We start from the raw sequence: 17,218 nt of genomic DNA, 5'->3' as shown, positions 1-17,218 counted from the left end.
AATAAGAAATTCAGATAAAGATCCTGCAATCAATTTTCTTCCTCAGCACATGCGAAGATTACCTAAGACTCGAAACACAGGTACTCCTACCTAAAAAGAAATAATTCAACTCGGGTCATGTAGAAAATAGAATAAAAACGTTTGCACTTTCACTCCTCTAATAATAATATGCCTTTCCTTTCTAAAGCGTTATCGAAAACGAAAGTCGTAGTGCCGAGGTTCCCGAGACCAGGGTTCACACGGAACAAAAGTGTTGTAGACAAGATATGGGGATAATACGGGACTCTCACCACTTCCACAGTGTGTAATCCGGCGGTACCGACAGCTCTGACGACACCAGCCTGCAGTAGCGCACTCGGAAAAATCGGGACGCATGTCGGTGCGCACGAGCGGACGACCGTCACATGCCGTCGCATTGAGCAACGGACCACATCAATTTGCCGCCGACCGCAGAGGAGGCGGCCGGTCGGGACGAAAGTCGTCACCAGAAGCGGTCGGCCCGGTCAGCCGGTCGGAGGAGCGGCGTCGGCCGGCCGGGTCACGTGAGGTCGCCGGTTCTGGGTCATACCGAGGCTGTGCGGGGGGCGTCCCGTCCGGCTGGGCCGGTCGGACGGCCGCGGGCGCTCTCAGCTCCTGACCGGCGGAGAGAAGCGTCGCGACCCCGCTCAGTCAGTGTCGCCGCCGCGGAGACACACGGGGAGGACGTCCGCGCGGCACGGTCCGCGCGCCGGCTGCTCCGACACCATGGTTCACACGCGCCAATTGACGGTAAGCTGATCGATTCTTTAGCCGGAAACCGCTTCGGTTGAATATCATCGCAAATTAGTGCATGCATGCTATGATTGATTGTTATTATAGAGACAAAGTTCAGAACTTGGCAGGGCAATTTCAGCTTTTATGCCAGTTGTAAGTACTCGGTCTCTGAATCGGTCTGTCTGTGTTCCGGCTCTGGATCAGTCTGTCTCTGTCCCTGTCCCTCCCTGAATCAGTCCGTCTCTGGCTCTCTGTCCCTGTCAACCCCTGAGTCGGGCCCGTCTCTGCCCCCTGTCCCGTCTCTGAGCTGGGTGTGCGCTGCAGTGTCAGGTGTGGCTGCTGACCTCAGTAATGGCACCTCCCGCCGCGCGCCGGAAGTTGGTGTGTCAGAGCCCTTATATGTATGTGCCGCCAGGTGTTGCTGCTGGCCTCAATTTAATGGCGCCCCCGCGGCGCCGGACAAGTCGTGTGTCAGAACCCCTCGGCCTCCCTGACGCCTATATGTGCCGTCAGGTGTTGCTGCTGGCCTCAATACTGGCACCCCCCGCCGCCGGGCAGGCCATGATGGCTCTGGCGCTGGCCAGCAGAGCCGCGCTCGCCGGAATGCTCTACTCGTCCATGATGGGAAGGCCGTCGTTCATCGGCGGAGGAAAGGGAAAGTAAGTCAACGATAATATCAGCGACTACCATGTTATAGGTAACATTTGCACGCCTTTTTAGATGTGAATGTCATAGGCGGCGTAATGGGGAGGGTACCGGGGCACCGTGTCCCCCTTTGATTTTGGCACTTTAACATTAGCCCTATGGGCTTTGCATTGAAAGAATGGGACCAAAAGTTGGCGGTGCCCCCCCCCCCCTGTTAATTGAAGGTGTCCCGCCGCTACTGGTGAATGTATGAATTAGTGCTGACTGCTGACGCAAATTAAAAGCTAGAATCTTGCGTTCTTTCCCTACATTCAACTATCCTCTAAAAAGTTTTTAACTGTGGCATAATTTCTGTACAGATAAATGAAATATGTTCGGAGTGTCATTGGTAACCCTGTTTCTTCCCTCTGCAGAGGCCACAAAGGTCATAAAGGTGAGGTTCTCCAGCAGGACATACCGCGTGCCGAGCCCGCTACTCAGATCCTCCGCTTCAAAAAGTACAAGTTCAAGAAGCCGAAGCCGATAGTGATCCGGCACCATCTCTGGCCGCGTCCCGAGGAGTACCACGAGTACGGGGAGGACATGTACTCCCACCACAAGGAGGACTACGGAATGTCCGGCCACCTGGACTCGGGGGATGACCATGGTTACGGACACACAGCCGAGTACGGCTTCCCCAACAAGGACATCGAGGAGAACAAACACCATTACTCGTACGGACAATACGGAGTGTTTAGGTCTTTGGAGGAGAGCATCAAAGCCTCCAGTCCACTGAACAAGAATAAATACCAGTTCCCGGAAATCCTGGGACAACATAAGAAGGGTCACAAGCACGGGTACAAGGGCGGCCCGCCGCCGGGCCCCCCGGGGGCGCTCGTCGTCCGGCCGCCGCCGGCGCCGGCTCCCGGCCCGGTGACGGTGACCGTGGTCCGACCCCGGCCGACAGTCACCGTGGTGGGGCCGCGGCCGCCCACCGTCCTGCCACCGGCGCCGCCAACCGTCACCGTGCGGCCGCCCACCGTCACTGTGCGGCCTCCGGCGCCGCCGCCCACAGCCACCGTCCTGCCGACAGTCACCGTCCGACCGCCCATCGTCACCGTTACCGCCACCCTGCCGGGACCGGCCCCGCCGCCGGGCCCGCCGCCGGGCGTGGTGACACCGCTGCCCCGGCCGCCACCGGTCCGTCCCCCCGCGCCGCCCACCACCCGTCCTCCGGTACCCGGCCCCGCCCCACCGACCCCCCGTCCCCCGGTCCCTGGACCCGCACCGCCCACGCCCCGCCCCCCGGTCCCTGCCCCGGTCCCACCGACCGTGGCGCCGCCGGTGCCCCGTCCCCCGGTGGTCCGCCCTCCGGCGCCGCCTCCGTTGGGCACGGCGCGGCAGGTGACCTTCCCGGTGACCACCCGGCTCTCGGACCCGGTGCAGGTCACCGGTCGGACGCCGGACTCGGACTCCGGAGCGGTCCCCGCGGACGAGGAGGAGGCGGAGGAGGCGCGGCGACCGGTGCCGCTGGGCGCGCCGCTCGTCTCTCTGGCCGAGTACACCTCACAGGCCGAGCTGGACGGACCGCTGGAGGGCGGCGGGCTGCGGCTGGAGCGCGACCCGGTGACGGGCCGAGCGCCGGGCCTGCAGCTGTTCCCGGGCACCGAGCCGCCGCAGGTGTACTCCCGACTGGAGGAGCGCCGCCGAGCCGACCACGCCCACACCGTAGTCTACGTCCACTCGGGGGAGGGCCAGGACTGGTCCCCGGCGGGGGAGCAGCGGTGGTCCCCGGCGGGGGAGGAGGAGCAGAGCTGGGCCCCCGCGGAACAGGAACAGAGATGGTCTCAGGCAGATGGTGAGCCGGTCATAGGTCGCTCGCTGACGGCGCGGCAAACCTCAGAGCGCCGGTCAGAGAGGCAATACCGGACGGAGGAGTCGGAGCCTCAGCACACAGAGTACCAGACAGACGAGACACAGGCTCAGCACACAGAGTACCAGACAGACGAGACACAGCCTCAGCACACAGAGTACCAAACAGACGAGACACAGGCTCAGTACACCGAGTACCGTCCTGAAGAGACGCAGTCTCAGTACACCGAGTACCGTCCTGAAGAGACACAGCCTCAGTACCGCGAGTACCGTCCTGAAGAGACGCAGTCTCAGTACACCGAGTACCGTCCTGAAGAGACACAGCCTCAGTACCGCGATTACCGTCCTGAAGAGACGCAGCCTCAGTACACCGAGTACCGTCCTGAAGAGACGCAGTCTCAGTACGCAGAGTACCAGACGGAGAGGCAGCAGCGCGCGTTGTACCGGGCAGAAGACGGCACGGTGTACGTCTTCTCGTCAGACGACAGCGCGGAAAATCAGAAGGAAAAACAAGAGGAGGATCGAGAGGAGACGGAGCGGGAGAGGCCTGCCGAGTACGAGCAGCGGTACCAGGTGGTGCGGCAGCGGGTACCCGCAGAGGACCGACAGGAGTACCAGGTGGTACAGCAGCAGGCGAGCGCAGAGTACCAGTATGAGGTGCAGCAGCCAGCACCCAGCCAGTACCAGGTGGTGCAGCAGCCAGCAACCAGTCAGTACCAGGTGGTGCAGCAGCCAGCAACCAGTCAGTACCGTGCGGTGCAGCAGCCAGTAGCCGGTCAGTACCAGGTGGTGCAGCAGCAAACGCAGCAGCAGCAGACATCTCCCCAGTACCGACAGTATCTGGTCCGGGACCGGGCGTCCGGCCAGTACCAACTGCAGTACCAGCAGCCGCAGGGACCGGTACCTGCCCAGTACCAGACGCAGTACCGCGCGGTACAGCCGGCGGCCCAGTACCAGCCGGTACAGTACGTCACAGTACAGGCCAGGTCTATACAAAAGTAAAGTAACAATCTGCCGGGGAAACGGCAGCCGTGAGCAGGTGCGAACCGATGCTCGGCATGTGCTGCATTATCCTCTATGAATCGTTCATTGTTTTTATTATGTATGTTACCTAGTGTGCTGTAACACGTGAGGGTTGAGGTGTTATCTGTAATGCAAGTAATGTTAAATTATTTTAGATAATAAAAAGTGCTTGAATGACTGTCTGGTTTCATGTGAAGCTAGCATCTCATTGCAGTATCTATTTATAGACATCGATGTGTTCGAGCTCGCGGAAATGCTGGCAGCTACTCGTTAGCTGAGGGTGCTGACTGCTGAGGGTAAATAACTGCACCGTATCAACATCGAACATCAATTTTTAACATTACCTTCCTTTCTGATACATATCCTTAGTATAAGATACCTCTAAAAAATTTATTTAAAAAAAAAAAACTAAACAGCTATAGCCGGGCTACGGCTTTAATTGATCGACAGGCGCCGGCGCTTCAGTGTCGACAATTTCGTCACTAGATGGCAGGAGCGGCGGCGCCTGAATCTATGCTGTACCGCATGACCCGTGGACGGGGAATGCGTCCGCTGCAGCCGCGCCGCGCTAGGGCATAAAGGATCAACCGACGTGGTGAAGGAGCTGCTGAAATAAAATGTCTGATAATATATATTTGAGGTCTCAATACAGGGATGCTTACAACAAGCAGGGTACTGGATGGGTGCGAGTAATAAGCAAAGCTGGAGCGGCCGAGCGACCTACGAAGTAACGCGCCAGCCTTGAGGGAAGAGGAGGCGTGCCCCACGACGGATTTCTCGCGATCGCTCGGAACGGATTAGGGATAAGGAGCTGAAAGTTAGCTTACTTGACTTCAGATAAAAGGCCAGATCTTGTGACATTAACCACATCAGGTCCGCTCACTGACCTATGACTTCATAAGCGATCCTCTGCACGGTCCAAAAATGTTGCAACTCGTAAGCTCTCAGTGGGTACCGTGACAAAGAAATATTTCGCAGGGAACTAGAGGTTGTACAAATGAATAACCTCCAGAGCACTCACGACTTAAAAGGTCACCGACTCTGGAACCCGAAAATTCGATACCTACCAGTTGTTGCGTACGGCGCACGCTTCTTTCTGTCGCAAAGCTCTAGCTTAATCATTGAGCGAAACGGAACGGCTCGGAGGAATGCAGCCCCCCCCCCTCCGCCTCCTCGGGCCTGTATGTACTTACAAGTCAGCCTATGCAGAAAAACGACATAAGGATCTGCCGGGTGTCGCTATCATGAAAAGAAACTGACTTGGGTATCACGAAACGAAGGGATCGCCCAGCCAGCAAAATTGGCCTGGGCCGTAGTTGGTTTTACTCTGGTTATGTTTTATTCTGGTTAGGTCCGGCACTTATCTCCGGCCGCAGTACATACGGGCAAGGTCTGAAACTCTACTGGAGTTGACACACGATCCCAGAGCTCGCCCACACCACAGCCAACTGTGCAGCATCAGCCGTGCCATACCTCAACCGTACTTCAGCCGCAGTAAGCCAGAGCAGCTAAGAGACAGCCGCGTAGCAACGCCGTGGTAGGGAGCCGGACTTGACGGTCCGAATACCTACTCCGAAACCATACCAACTCCGGAGCGCTACGGCAAAGACTGGCTAGCCGGAACAGAGTCATGTCGACCCAACCCCCTTGTTCCGACGGCGTTGGCGGTTTAGGTACCACACCAGCCCAAATCTGGCATGTCGGATTTCGCGGGGCAATACGGACGTGAGCCAAACCATATTGATAATTGATATTGCTGCAGCTGGGCAAAATGCTATTTCATTGGCTAACTTGAGTGTACAGTTGAACACGGGGTGAATTGCGACGAACCTGACAGGTATCATGGTTTCTTTGGACAGACCCATTTAGCCAGGCAGAAACAAAACACGGTGGTACTCACCAGCGCAGAGCGTGGGCGGCCGCCGACCGCCGTCCTGCGTGCATGGCCTCCTCGGTCCGGTCTTGGTCCGTGGTGCGACTGCGGAGTCACGTGGTCCAGTCTGGTCCAGTCTGGGCCGCCAAACACCAGCCAGTGGAAGGAGCTCTGCTTATCACAGCCAGCACTGCACTAGTCTGCCAACGACCGAGCCCGGGACGGACCGCACGCACTGAAACCGAGCGGCTGACGCGGGATGCCAAGGTCAAGGTCACTGCCCCCGGCATGCCGCGACCTGCACCGCGCACTGAACTTGAAACCGGCGCCGCTAAAATGAAAATGAGTGACGCTTTGAAATTATTACTGTACCATTATCGATATTACCTCCTTTCTAAAACGCACCTTTCACTGACGTCGCTCTTTTCATGCACGAAACACAACCGACACACTCACGCGACTCAACACCGCCGTAAACAAACCGCCTGCGTCGAGCGGTCACGCAGAATACGACTCATCCCCAGAATTAAATGTTGATATCCACCGCAACGATAGTTTAGGTATGTTAAAAAGTACATTAATGCCTTGACTACATTTAATTTGCATTTTTAACTTGGCGATTTGATTGTCAAAGGCGAAGCGGCAAATGAAATTCGTCAGCATCCATTGATAAAGGTTAAATTATACGCCCCCCCCCACCCCAAAAAAAAAAAACAGCAATGGAACCCAGGCGCGACAAGCGAAAAGTTCCGTGGCAAGGGTGTTATGCGCAGCTCTCGTTTTTTTCTTTTTGCCGTCAGCTTCCATTACCGACGTGATATGCCCTGACCGGAGTTATAACGATAACGGACAGCTCGGTTCCGGCTCAGCTCGGAAGGTTGACTCTCGACTCAATCAACTTTTTGGTCGGCACCGACTCAGCACACACTGCACAGCGCCGGGTAAATACATCCTCTTGTATTAACGCATGGACATCACAACAGAACAGCAAGCCTATGAGTTTTGGGGGCGCCGCACTTCGCAGACGCCGGAAACACAAACCAGCAGCGAGAGTCGTATCTTTATTTCAGAAAGATTGCCAAGTACTTATACGGACTGAAGTTTAGCCAATCGGAGAATGGGTCAAGGCAACATAACACACACGTGTCTGCGGCGGCCCGGGCGCGCCTGGCGGCCCGTTCCGCCCGGCCGGCCGCCGCCCCCTCTGTGGACTAGCTGGCGCACATGTACCGTCCGGTGACTCTCGCCCTCTCTCCGCTCTCTGGCCTCCTTCCCCGCGCACATATACTCTTCTGAGGTCGGTCCGTTCGCTCCCGTGGCGGCGGCCGGCCCCGCTCAGCCCCTCGCCTTCTCTCTCGTGTCTCGCTCGATCTCCTTTGCAGTCGCTGCCCGCGGCCGGCGCTCCCGGCCACACCGTCCGCCGCGCCGGTAACATACCTTCATCGTCGGAAACACGCTCAGATGCCGTGAGAACAGCGCACAGCAGGCACGCGGCTTATCAAAAACCTACAGAGGACCACAGGCCCAAGTGCGCTCAATAAAAACCCATACCTGTGTGGGGTGTTTCCACAGCATAATTTCCACCTGTTCCCGAGATTTGCACTGCCCTGTCGCCATGCACCGCCTCCACGATCCGGTTCACGCCGCCCCTGGAGCGCGCAGCGGCGCGTTGAGCCCTATCCGTAGCACGGCGACCCGCTCTCAGGTCGGAGCTGGGCAGCCGCTGGCCCGGGCCGGTGCCTGCCGAGGGCAGGGCGCCGGCCGCGGCGCGCCGCCCCCGCTCCGGACCGGCGAGCACCCGTCAGCACCGCACCAGCATAAACCGGCAGAAACAGACCTTCCTTTGGTGCTCAGTGGGCCACGCCCGCGGCCGGCGGGTCCGGCCGGTCCCGCCGCCCCGGACGGCCGGCGGCGCCCGGTCAGGGGTCACACGCCGCCACCCGGGCCGACCCGGCCGACCCACCGCGAGGCACTGGGACCGGGGCCGACCGGCCGCGGGCAGCCCGCCCCTGCCCCTCCGTCAGTCGGCGCGGGCCGCGGGCCGCCCGGCGCCGCCCCGGTCGACACTTGCATCACAGATTTGGGCCCGAGGCGGCCGGCGCCGGCGCCGCGGCCCCGCCAGCCGGCCGGCCGCGGACGCCGCGCCGGGCCGTCGCTCGGGTCAGATATCGGTCAGAGGTCCGTCTGCGGAGAGAAAGGACGAGGGGCGATGGTCAGCATCTGACATAATACCTTACGAACGGTGAGCTTATGCGTAATGCAGGGCTGAGGAACGGTAGCACAAATGGTACGCCTACCATCATAAAAACCGCAGAAAAAAAAACACGACAGCGTAAGATAATACGTAGAACATAAAGGTACCAGCACGCCTATCAGTTCACGGGCAGAGGAAGGCGACCGCCCTTGGTATGCCAACGAACGACAGCTGATACTGACAGGTGGCGCCAGCGAGCCGGAGACGTCACCGAGGGCGGCCACACGGATCGCATATTAACACAGCCGCCGGCACGGGAAATCCGGCAACAGCTGGTACACAGTCAGATACTGACAGGGTCAGCAGTTGTGGTATCGCTACGTCACCTCACGGCTGCCTCATGATCGCAGCTAAAATGCTGGCCGGCCCCCAGTCCCTGACCCGCCCTCACACCCTCCCGGTACTCACTGGTGTGGCGGCGGCGGCGGTCGGGCGTCACACGGTGCCCTGCAGTGACTCCCCAGTCCCTGACCCGACCTGCCCCTCCCGGTTCCCGCGGTTACTCACTGGTGTGGCGGCGGCGGCGGTCGGGCGTCACAGGGTCACCGTGCAGTGACTCCCCAATCCCTCCCCTCCCCTCCCGGTTCCCGCGATTACTCACTGGTGTGGCGGCGGCGGCGGCCGGGCGTCACAGGGTGCCCTGCAGTGACTACCTGACCTCCCCTCCCGGTTCCCGCGGGTACTCACTGGTGTGGCGGCGGCGGCGGTCGGGCGTCACAGGGCCGGGTTGAAGCCCGGCGGCGGTGTGGAGGTCCAGAGGGCCGGCGCGGCGCGCTGCGGCGGCCCCGCCGGCGGGTACATGGGACCCGTCTCGGTGAGCTGCTCCAGCGAGCGGAGCCAGTGCGGCGGCGAGTCGGAGCGCGCCGGCGCCGCCAGCTGGCCAGACGACACGATCGCCGGGTCCATGGCCGTCCAGTCGGAGCCGGAGCCGCCGCTCCAGCCTGACGGCGGCGTGACGACGTCGTCAGAGGGACGCGGGCAGTGGGGGGGATAGTCAACGACACCACACTGCGTGACTGGCCGCAGTCAACCCAGCTAAAGCTAATTCACACCACTATGCTACACTCTGAATATGGCTCCGAACCCTTCACGCTCGCCCAGAAACGTGTCATCTGTCGTCAAATGGGCACACTAGCCGGGATGGCGCCACGGTAGCTATCGTCGGGACACTTTAAAGCAGCAACCCATACAGACATCCCCGGGTGCGGCATGTAGCGCCGGCATCACCACACGCCTCTCCGACAGTCCCTGTCTGCTCCGCGGCCGATCGTCCCGTACCTTGCGAGGTGGGCGGTTTGGGCGGCTGGGCCATGAAGCGTGCCAGCGGCGGCGCCGGACCGTGGTGGGCCGAGTGGCGCGCCCCGGAGCCCGGCTGGCCAGGCGGAAACCGGCCCACGCCGGCCGCCGCCGGCGGCGCGCCGCTGCTGAACGATATGTTGATGTTGGGAAAGTGCTTCTTGAGGCCCTGCCAGTCCTTGAGGCTGTCGTGGCGGGGCGGCTGCGGCTGCTGCTGCTGCTGCGGCGGCGGCTGGCTCTGGCCGCCCACCAGCATCATGCTGGAGAGATCCGAGAAGAGGCTGTCGTGCGGCGAGAGGGCGCGCGGCCGGCCCGGCGGCGGCGGCCGGCTCAGACCGTTCAGACCGTTCAGACCACCGCCGTTTAGGAACGGCAGCATCTTGCTACCACACAGATCTGGAACAACAGCGCGGCGGCACCGGTCAGTGGCAGTGGTCAGCAATCGCCACACAGGAAACACACAAACAGAACAGACGCCGTGCAAGACTCGTCGAGCGGGATCCCACGGATCGACATCACACAGTAGAAAGATCGACATTGAAATTCATTTCATCGCAAATATGAAATGAAATGAAATATAGAGCTGTCGGAAGCCGGACGAAGGCCTACATCTCGCAGAACTGGAATTTATCAGCTGCAATTCGTTTCACTCAGATCCTCAAAATATAGGAATATAAAATAAGAAAGTAATGGATTCAATAAAGGATACTCTGGAGATCGATAGGATTGCCACTAGATCAGACAGCTGCACAGAGCAGACGGCGCAGAGCTGAGAGCTGACGGCGGCTGCGCCTCGCGTCAGTGTCGCCGTGTTTGTAAACACTCGGCGAGGAGGCAGCGGCTTCCGAGTATTGTAAACACCCGGGCCCGGCTCGACTATATGCCGCTGACGCAAGGAACACAAACGGTATCGGGAGCCACCACACACAATACAAACAACGTCTCACAGACTGACATCCTCAACCAAGCACGGGAATGGCTTCCCTGGTGAGGATACTAATTAAACCATGCTACGACCCTGAGGTTATTATATACATCACATACATTACACCCAGTCCAGTTTAGGTCACAAGTAAATGCACTCACAAGTAAATGACTTCAACGTTACTAACACATAAATAAACCGCAAACAAAGAAGAAATGTTGAGCAGCCTGGGTTTCCCTTCCCACGCTGCTCCATTTAATTGGTTAGGGAAGTCTTATCAAGTGCCACAGCCACTGAAACGGGTGACCGCTTCTACGACAAGACTGCGTGGTCACATTTACCAGTATTTTATTGGGGCAGATTTGAGCCCGCCGTGCAGGCAGCGCGGCGACTGAGGCAGTCGCAGAGCGCGCCATGAGCTCTCACCTGGCGCCGGCTGCTGTGCCGGGTGGCCCAGCGGACCCAGACCCAGGCCGCTGGGGCCGCTGAAGCCCGGAGGCGGCAGACGCGCGCGCGCCGCTGCCGCCGCATTAAAGCTAGAGAGTCCCGGCGCGGGCGGCGGCGCGCCGGTGCCGAGCCGCAGCGCGTGCTGCCGCTGCGCCGCCTGGCGCGCCTGCTGCTCGCGCTCGCGCTCCAGCAGCGCGCTCAGACCCTTCTCCGTCTCCTCGAACGGGTCGAAGTCGAGGTCGTCGGCGCCGCCGTCCAGCGGCTGGTCGTCCTGCTCGGGCGGCGGCGTGGGCTGGCTGAGCAGCGCGGCCGCCAGCGAGTCGCCGCGGCCCGGCACCAGCCACTCGGCGGAGCCGGCGCTCGAGGCGGGCGTCGACGCCGGCGTCGGGTGCGACAGGCCCGGCGGCGGAGTCAGCGTGGCGATCGCTGGCGTCGGCGCCGGCGAGGGCACCGCCGGCACCGACTGCGCCGGCGCTGGGGCGGGGGACGGAGTGGGAGCGGGGGCGGGGGACGGGGCGGGTGAAGGCGCCACAGCCGCCGTCGGAGGAGGCGATGGCGAGGCTGACCGCTGTTCACTGGGCTCCGGCTCGGGCTGCTGCTCCGGGTCCGGCTGCGGCTCCGGCGCGGCGGCCGCCGGCGGGGTCGGCGCCGGAGGGGGAGGCGTGGCCGCCGGCTGGGCGGCCGGCTCGGGCGGAGGGGTGGCCGCCGACGCCGCCGGCTGGGAGAGCGGCGTGGACCTGCTGCTGTCCGTCTGCCGCTCCCGCGAGCCCGTGCTGTTCTCGTCGTCCGACTGAGCGTTCACTAGAGTCCCCGCGCCGCCGCTGCCGGCCGCGCCCGACACCGCACCCGCTGTCCGCGCCGGCGCCGCCGCCGACGTCGCCGCCGCCGCGGTCTCGGCGTTCCGTTTCCGACTCTTCCTGCCGCGCGACTTTTTGGTCTGCTGCAGCAGCGGCCAGTTGCCGTTGGCGCCGGCCGAGCCGCCGCCGCCGCCGCCGCCGGCCGAGCTGCCGTCCGGGGGGCTGTTTTCGGCGCTGCCGAGCCGCTGTGAGCCGGACGGTATCGGTACCGAGCCCGACTCCGACTGGGACGGATTGCCTCGCCTGAAACGCAGAGAGCCGAGACGGCAGTGAGCGGAGCACATAGAGAGACCACAACGCTCTACCGCGACTTCGGTGTCCGAAATAGAAACAAATATGGACGTCATGTCACAGTCCGAATATACTAGTATTTTGGTTGACAACAGCGTATTAAATGTACGAGCATGTCGAAACGTATGTCACGCCTCGCGGCCAATATAATACGATAATCCGCCCCATCCCATCGTGGAACATATTGGTATCTGGTTCACCATCACCGCCCACCGCGTGACCTTGCACTGGATACGGAGGGCGGAACGGTCGATATTTACCAGGCGCGGGTGGTACACTCGGGGGCAGATTGATGTTCCACCACTCCCTACCCATCGGGCTCCCATGGCTCAGCACTGGCCGCTGCCAGTGTTGCCTGCTCTCAGCACTGGTCAACACTGCCTGCCAGTGCCAGTGCTGCCAGTGTTGCCTGCCCCCAGCACTGCTCAGCACTGCCTGCCAGTGCCAGTGCTGCCAGTGTTGCCTGCTCTCAGCACTGGTCAGCACTGCCTGCCAGTGCCAGTGCTGCCAGTGCTGCCACTGGCCGCTGCCAGTGTTGAGCCATGGGAGCCCGATGGGTAGGGAGTGGTGGAACATCAATCTGCCCCCAAGTGTACACTGTACATACATGCGGTGATTAGCCAAACCTATAGTAAAGTTATCTTGGGCCAAACCTACTGCTCACGACCCTAATGTACCGACCGTTCACAAAGGCAAACTTATCGAAAACGGCGGCTAGTCATCAGTTGGTCCATCTAATCTAATGATGATTCACAAATAGTTAGTCGGAGTGAAAATCAGCGAGGAAGTGACAAAGAACAGGTTGCGTACACCTGTGCAATGTCACGCAATCAGCTGTTATATCTTATCTTACAACTACCGGCCCGGTGCCGGCATTACTGCAGCCCCTTAGTTCACGTGCAGGGATCAACTGCAATAACAAAGGGAGCCCCCTCTCCCAGCAGCTGGTCTATCAGCCGCCGGCCGTGACCGCACTGCCAGCGCCCACTCAGACCGGGAGGACGGTGACGGGTCGGAGCGGCTGAACGGGTGTATATTCTCCCAGCAGCTGGTCTATCAGCCGCCGGCCGTGACCGCACTCCCAGCGCCCACTCAGACCGGGAGGACGGTGACGGGTCGGAGCGGCTGAACGGGTGTATATACGGCTCAGAAAAGGTCAGCGGACATACATGGTACTGCGGGCCGACCGTGTGCGTCAAGAGCTCTCAGAGTACGGTTAGGACCGACACAATTAGGGTAATGCTCTGAGCGGCCGAGACTTGCGCGAACTGGTCCATCAGGCAATACTGGGCACCGACGAAACAGTTGAGCTTAAACGTAGGACCATTTACTTCGTCTCTCAATTGGAACTCTGGTCGATTATCTGGGTAAACAAACAAATGTCGACTTGGAACGATGCATGAAGAAGACGGTACGCACCTGTCTTTTACCCGGTTGATTTGATTTTGCGACTGCTGGAAAAGCTGGTCATGCAGCTTTTTCTCGTATTCTTGGTGTTTCCCTTGCTGCATCGCCTCTTTGGTGAAGCTCGCAGCCTCATCCCCTGGAAGTGCACAGAGTTTAGCGTGAGCGCACGATAAGCCGCTCCATTTCACAACTGCGCCATAAACTATAGGCATATCGGCATCACTTCGAACCACTCCAATAATGGAAAACAGTACGGGTCAGGTACGTGCCCTAAAAACAGCTCAGATCAACAGCAGTAATGTATGGCAGCTCGAACAGCTACACAGAATGCAATCATCGAGTGAAATAGGGCAGCGTGTTCAAACAAAGCTAGAGCGATAGTATGCCGCCCGTGTGGCTATTTAAATACGGGCCCTGAAAGGTGTGGCACAAACTCTCACTTCAATAATCCCGCTCGTGCGTCACCGTGTGCCACCGACCCGTCTCCGTGCGGACGGTCAAACCCGCACCGCCCCAGCAGCTGCTCTCACTACCGTCACCGTCCGCTGAAAACTTCCACTGTCCACCAGACCACGAACGCAGACTATGTCCACAGAGCAGCGTCCACAGAGCAGCGCTCACAGACTTCCCTCCACAGACCACCGGTCGCAACACATCATCCGAACTCACCTGGCTCATGCAGGTACATGCAGTCGGTCTTTGGACACGGCTGGTTCTTCATGAAGTGTGAGCAGTACTTAGTGGTGCCCAGCGAGGCCTTGAGCGTGCGGTTCTCTATGGTGACGTTGTTGACGGCCGCTATAGCCCGCAGCGCGTCGTCCGATCGGTAGTAGGTCACGTACGCACTGGCGCTGGGGCCCTGCGGTACGTGCCGATACTGCCAGAGACGTCAGGTCAGGTCAGGTCAAGTCAGAGGGTTAAGGTCATGGTCAGTACAGAAGGTCATTGTCAGGTCAGAGAGGCATGGTCAATGACTGTTCTTGTGCACATTTCTAACAAAACGAACGTCATTTAAGAAGAACATGAAAAAGCAAAATATCGAGAATTACAAACATTAAATGGATTTGATGTTCAGCATAACTAATGCTTTATATTGTAAGTAGGAAGTTTGGCAGTTCATTGTTTTCAAAGTTGGTCATAAAACCCAGCAAACTGCGACAGCTCTAGACGGTAACTCCAAGACTGGGAACCAGTCGACGGCACATACCTGCGAGCCGACGTACTGCGTGCTGTGGTTTATCACAACTTTATGGATTTTGCCGAACTTGCCGAAATATTCGTGCCGTTTTAACACCTGGAACCCCGAGGCAGAGACCAGTTAGTTCAGTACAGAGCTTAACAGAAACACAAAAGCTACTAGCTGCATGATGAAACACAAGATAATGATGACGTCACGAATGCCTTTGTTGGGAAGTGTCTGTAAGCAGCGGACTAAGCATTAAGCAGTGATTGAGGAGATGCGTCACATGCGAACGGCCGACTAATATCAGACGGCTATCCAGCGCTTACCGCACCTCGGTCAAGGTGACGGGGGGAGGGGGTGAACCCAGGGGCCGACCGGCCTCTGGGTCAGAGAGGCACATGGGGAGGGGGACCTGGCCCACAGGTAGGGGGAGGGGAGGGGGAGCGGGAAATGACTGACCTCCGGGTCCGAGAGGCGCGGCGACAGGCCCACCACGAACACCAGGTTCTTCTGCACCACCCGCACGTTGGCCAGGTGCTTCCTGTTCTCGCTCATCTTGAGCTTCTTCTGCAGGTCCTTCTGTTTTTTCTCGGCCTTGATTTTCTGCAGCTCCTCGTTGGTCAGCGGCTTGAAGTCGGCCGGGTTCTCCGAGTAGGGTTTGCGGCAGGCGGGACACAGGCCGTTCTCGTCTGTGCGGATCCGGTGCCAGCAGAACCGGCAGATCTGCGGGCACGCGTCGACACGGCGTCAGTCGCGGGCGCTCACCAGTGACATGGTCAGAGTGTGGAGGTGACGGTCCGACAGACGGCCCGGGACGGCAGCGCCGCAGCCGCACCCGTGAGGGACACACCCGAGGCCGCCACCGCTGCCGCCCGGGTGAGGGACACACCTGAGGCCGCCACCCCCGCCCGGAAGTGGGTAAGGCCTCTGCAGTCTGCACAGCACTGAACCGAATCACGTGGACTGAGGTTGACCGAACTTGCCTTCTGCAGTTTGGTTGAAGGCAAATTGGCAGAGCTAAAATAAACAAAATGCCATCGAGGGGAGGCAAAAAAAGCTTTAAATGTCATGATTTGAATCAATCATAAGGAATTTCTCCTGGAAAGCAACTACATTTGCTGTTAAAACAATTAACACTATCATATTTTCAGCCTAAATAGCTGATGGAACTAGTGATATGTGCACATCGCTGAAATAGTTTAAACAGGAGTAAAATGTATAAACGTGTTGAAATTTCTCAGGGAGGTGAGAGGTGACCATTTGGCTGTTCACTGCCTTAGACTGAGTATCAGCTGACATCTGCCAGTCTGGGACAGATGAACTGCCAGCTCAAATTGGTAGAGAGAGAGAGAGAGAGAGAGAGAGAGAGAGAGAGAGAGAGAGAGAGAGAGAGAGAGAGAGAGAGAGAGAGAGTGAGGGAGAGGGAGAGGGAGAGGGAGAGGGAGAGAGAGAGAGAGAGAGAGAGAGAGAGAGAGAGAGAGAGAGAGAGAGAGAGAGAGAGAGAGAGAGAGAGAGAGAGAGAGAGAGAGAGAGAGAGAGAGAGAGAGAGAGAGAGAGAGAGAGAGAGAGAGAGAGAGAGAGAGAGAGAGAGAGAATGGGAAAAGGGGAGGAAAGCTGGTGGGAGAGGGAAATAGAAAGGTAGGATGAGTGGATGAAAGTGTTCATGTAAAATATGTCTACAGCACCCTCTTACAATCACTGTTATCCTGGGTAGTGGGTGCAATAAACCTATCACTTTGCTTTTTGGTTACAGGTTGAACATTCAACCCTGACCTGATACACTTCTCACCTGATATCCACAAGTGCATGGGAAAAAGCTGAGATCATCCATCTCAAACTGTTCCATACACAGAGGGCACTCTGCCTGGTCATCCATGTCATAGGCCATCTTGGAGACTTATCTTCAGCACAAAGTTCCTGCTGGCACAGAGATGGGTAATCAATCATTGGTTGCAATAACAAAAAGGACAGTATTACCCACAACTCACATCTGATAAACAGTAAAAGCAAATTACATATTTGTGCTAAAGTGAATGCTTACAAGACATGGCATGGTTCAAATATAAAAGGTCTGGCATGGAACTCCAAAACATTCTATCTAACCACATTAGGTACTTTCTAGTTTCTAGCAAGTATAGACTTTTTATATATGATGCAAAGTCAAACAGGCAAACTTAGACAGTAAACTTAAACAGGTAAAGAACAGGTAAACCCTTGATTTCATTTCTAATTTAAAATGGTTTTATTGCTTCATCTAATGTATAAAATGCATCCATTAAAAGGCATAGCAGGGCTCCAAAATGTGGCTTCAGCAGGTTAGGCCAAGGGTCTGGACCAATGAGGTCGATATTTACCAACATTCAGTGAATACAATAAATTTGACTAAATAGTAAATTAAGAATCACTAGGCTTT

The 17,218-nt window shown here is 58.2% G+C and overlaps 2 protein-coding genes across 2 annotated transcripts; one reads left to right on the top strand and one right to left on the bottom strand.

The window, feature by feature from the left end:
• The first annotated feature begins 649 nt into the window (after window positions 1–649).
• Window positions 650–4,251, top strand: LOC122372148 (E1A-binding protein p400-like). The gene is made up of 3 exons (XM_043349030.1): window positions 650–768; window positions 1,267–1,412; window positions 1,812–4,251. The coding sequence occupies exons 1-3, from the start codon at window positions 745–747 to the stop codon at window positions 4,249–4,251; spliced, it is 2,610 nt and encodes an 869-aa protein (XP_043204965.1). The 5' UTR covers window positions 650–744.
• A 2,830-nt stretch (window positions 4,252–7,081) lies between these two features.
• Window positions 7,082–16,724, bottom strand: LOC122372153 (nascent polypeptide-associated complex subunit alpha, muscle-specific form-like). The gene is made up of 9 exons (XM_043349036.1): window positions 16,595–16,724; window positions 15,265–15,528; window positions 14,830–14,916; window positions 14,292–14,499; window positions 13,635–13,758; window positions 11,047–12,167; window positions 9,678–10,091; window positions 9,087–9,340; window positions 7,082–8,329 (listed from the first exon to the last, which is right to left on the bottom strand). The coding sequence occupies exons 1-8, from the start codon at window positions 16,691–16,693 to the stop codon at window positions 9,114–9,116; spliced, it is 2,544 nt and encodes an 847-aa protein (XP_043204971.1). The 5' UTR covers window positions 16,694–16,724; the 3' UTR covers window positions 7,082–8,329; window positions 9,087–9,113.
• Window positions 16,725–17,218: the final 494 nt, after the last annotated feature.

This window comes from Amphibalanus amphitrite, unplaced genomic scaffold (assembly GCF_019059575.1).
Source record: "Amphibalanus amphitrite isolate SeventyFive unplaced genomic scaffold, NRLGWU_Aamphi_draft 001323F_arrow, whole genome shotgun sequence".
In the NCBI taxonomy this organism is placed as follows: domain Eukaryota; kingdom Metazoa; phylum Arthropoda; class Thecostraca; order Balanomorpha; family Balanidae; genus Amphibalanus; species Amphibalanus amphitrite.
This window is presented reverse-complemented; position numbering and strand designations above follow the sequence as displayed.

Coding starts and splice junctions, on each gene's coding strand:
- LOC122372148 (XM_043349030.1), top strand. CDS start 745: ATGGTTCACACGCGCCAATTGACG. Junction 769..1,266: donor TTCACACGCGCCAATTGACG/GTAAGCTGATCG, acceptor ATGTGCCGTCAG/GTGTTGCTGCTGGCCTCAAT. Junction 1,413..1,811: donor ATCGGCGGAGGAAAGGGAAA/GTAAGTCAACGA, acceptor TTCCCTCTGCAG/AGGCCACAAAGGTCATAAAG.
- LOC122372153 (XM_043349036.1), bottom strand. CDS start 16,693: ATGGCCTATGACATGGATGACCAGGCAGAGTGCCCTCTGTGTATGGAA. Junction 15,529..16,594: donor CATGCACTTGTGGATATCAG/GTGAGAAGTGTA, acceptor GCGTGCCCGCAG/ATCTGCCGGTTCTGCTGGCA. Junction 14,917..15,264: donor CGCGCCTCTCGGACCCGGAG/GTCAGTCATTTC, acceptor TCGGGGTTCCAG/GTGTTAAAACGGCACGAATA.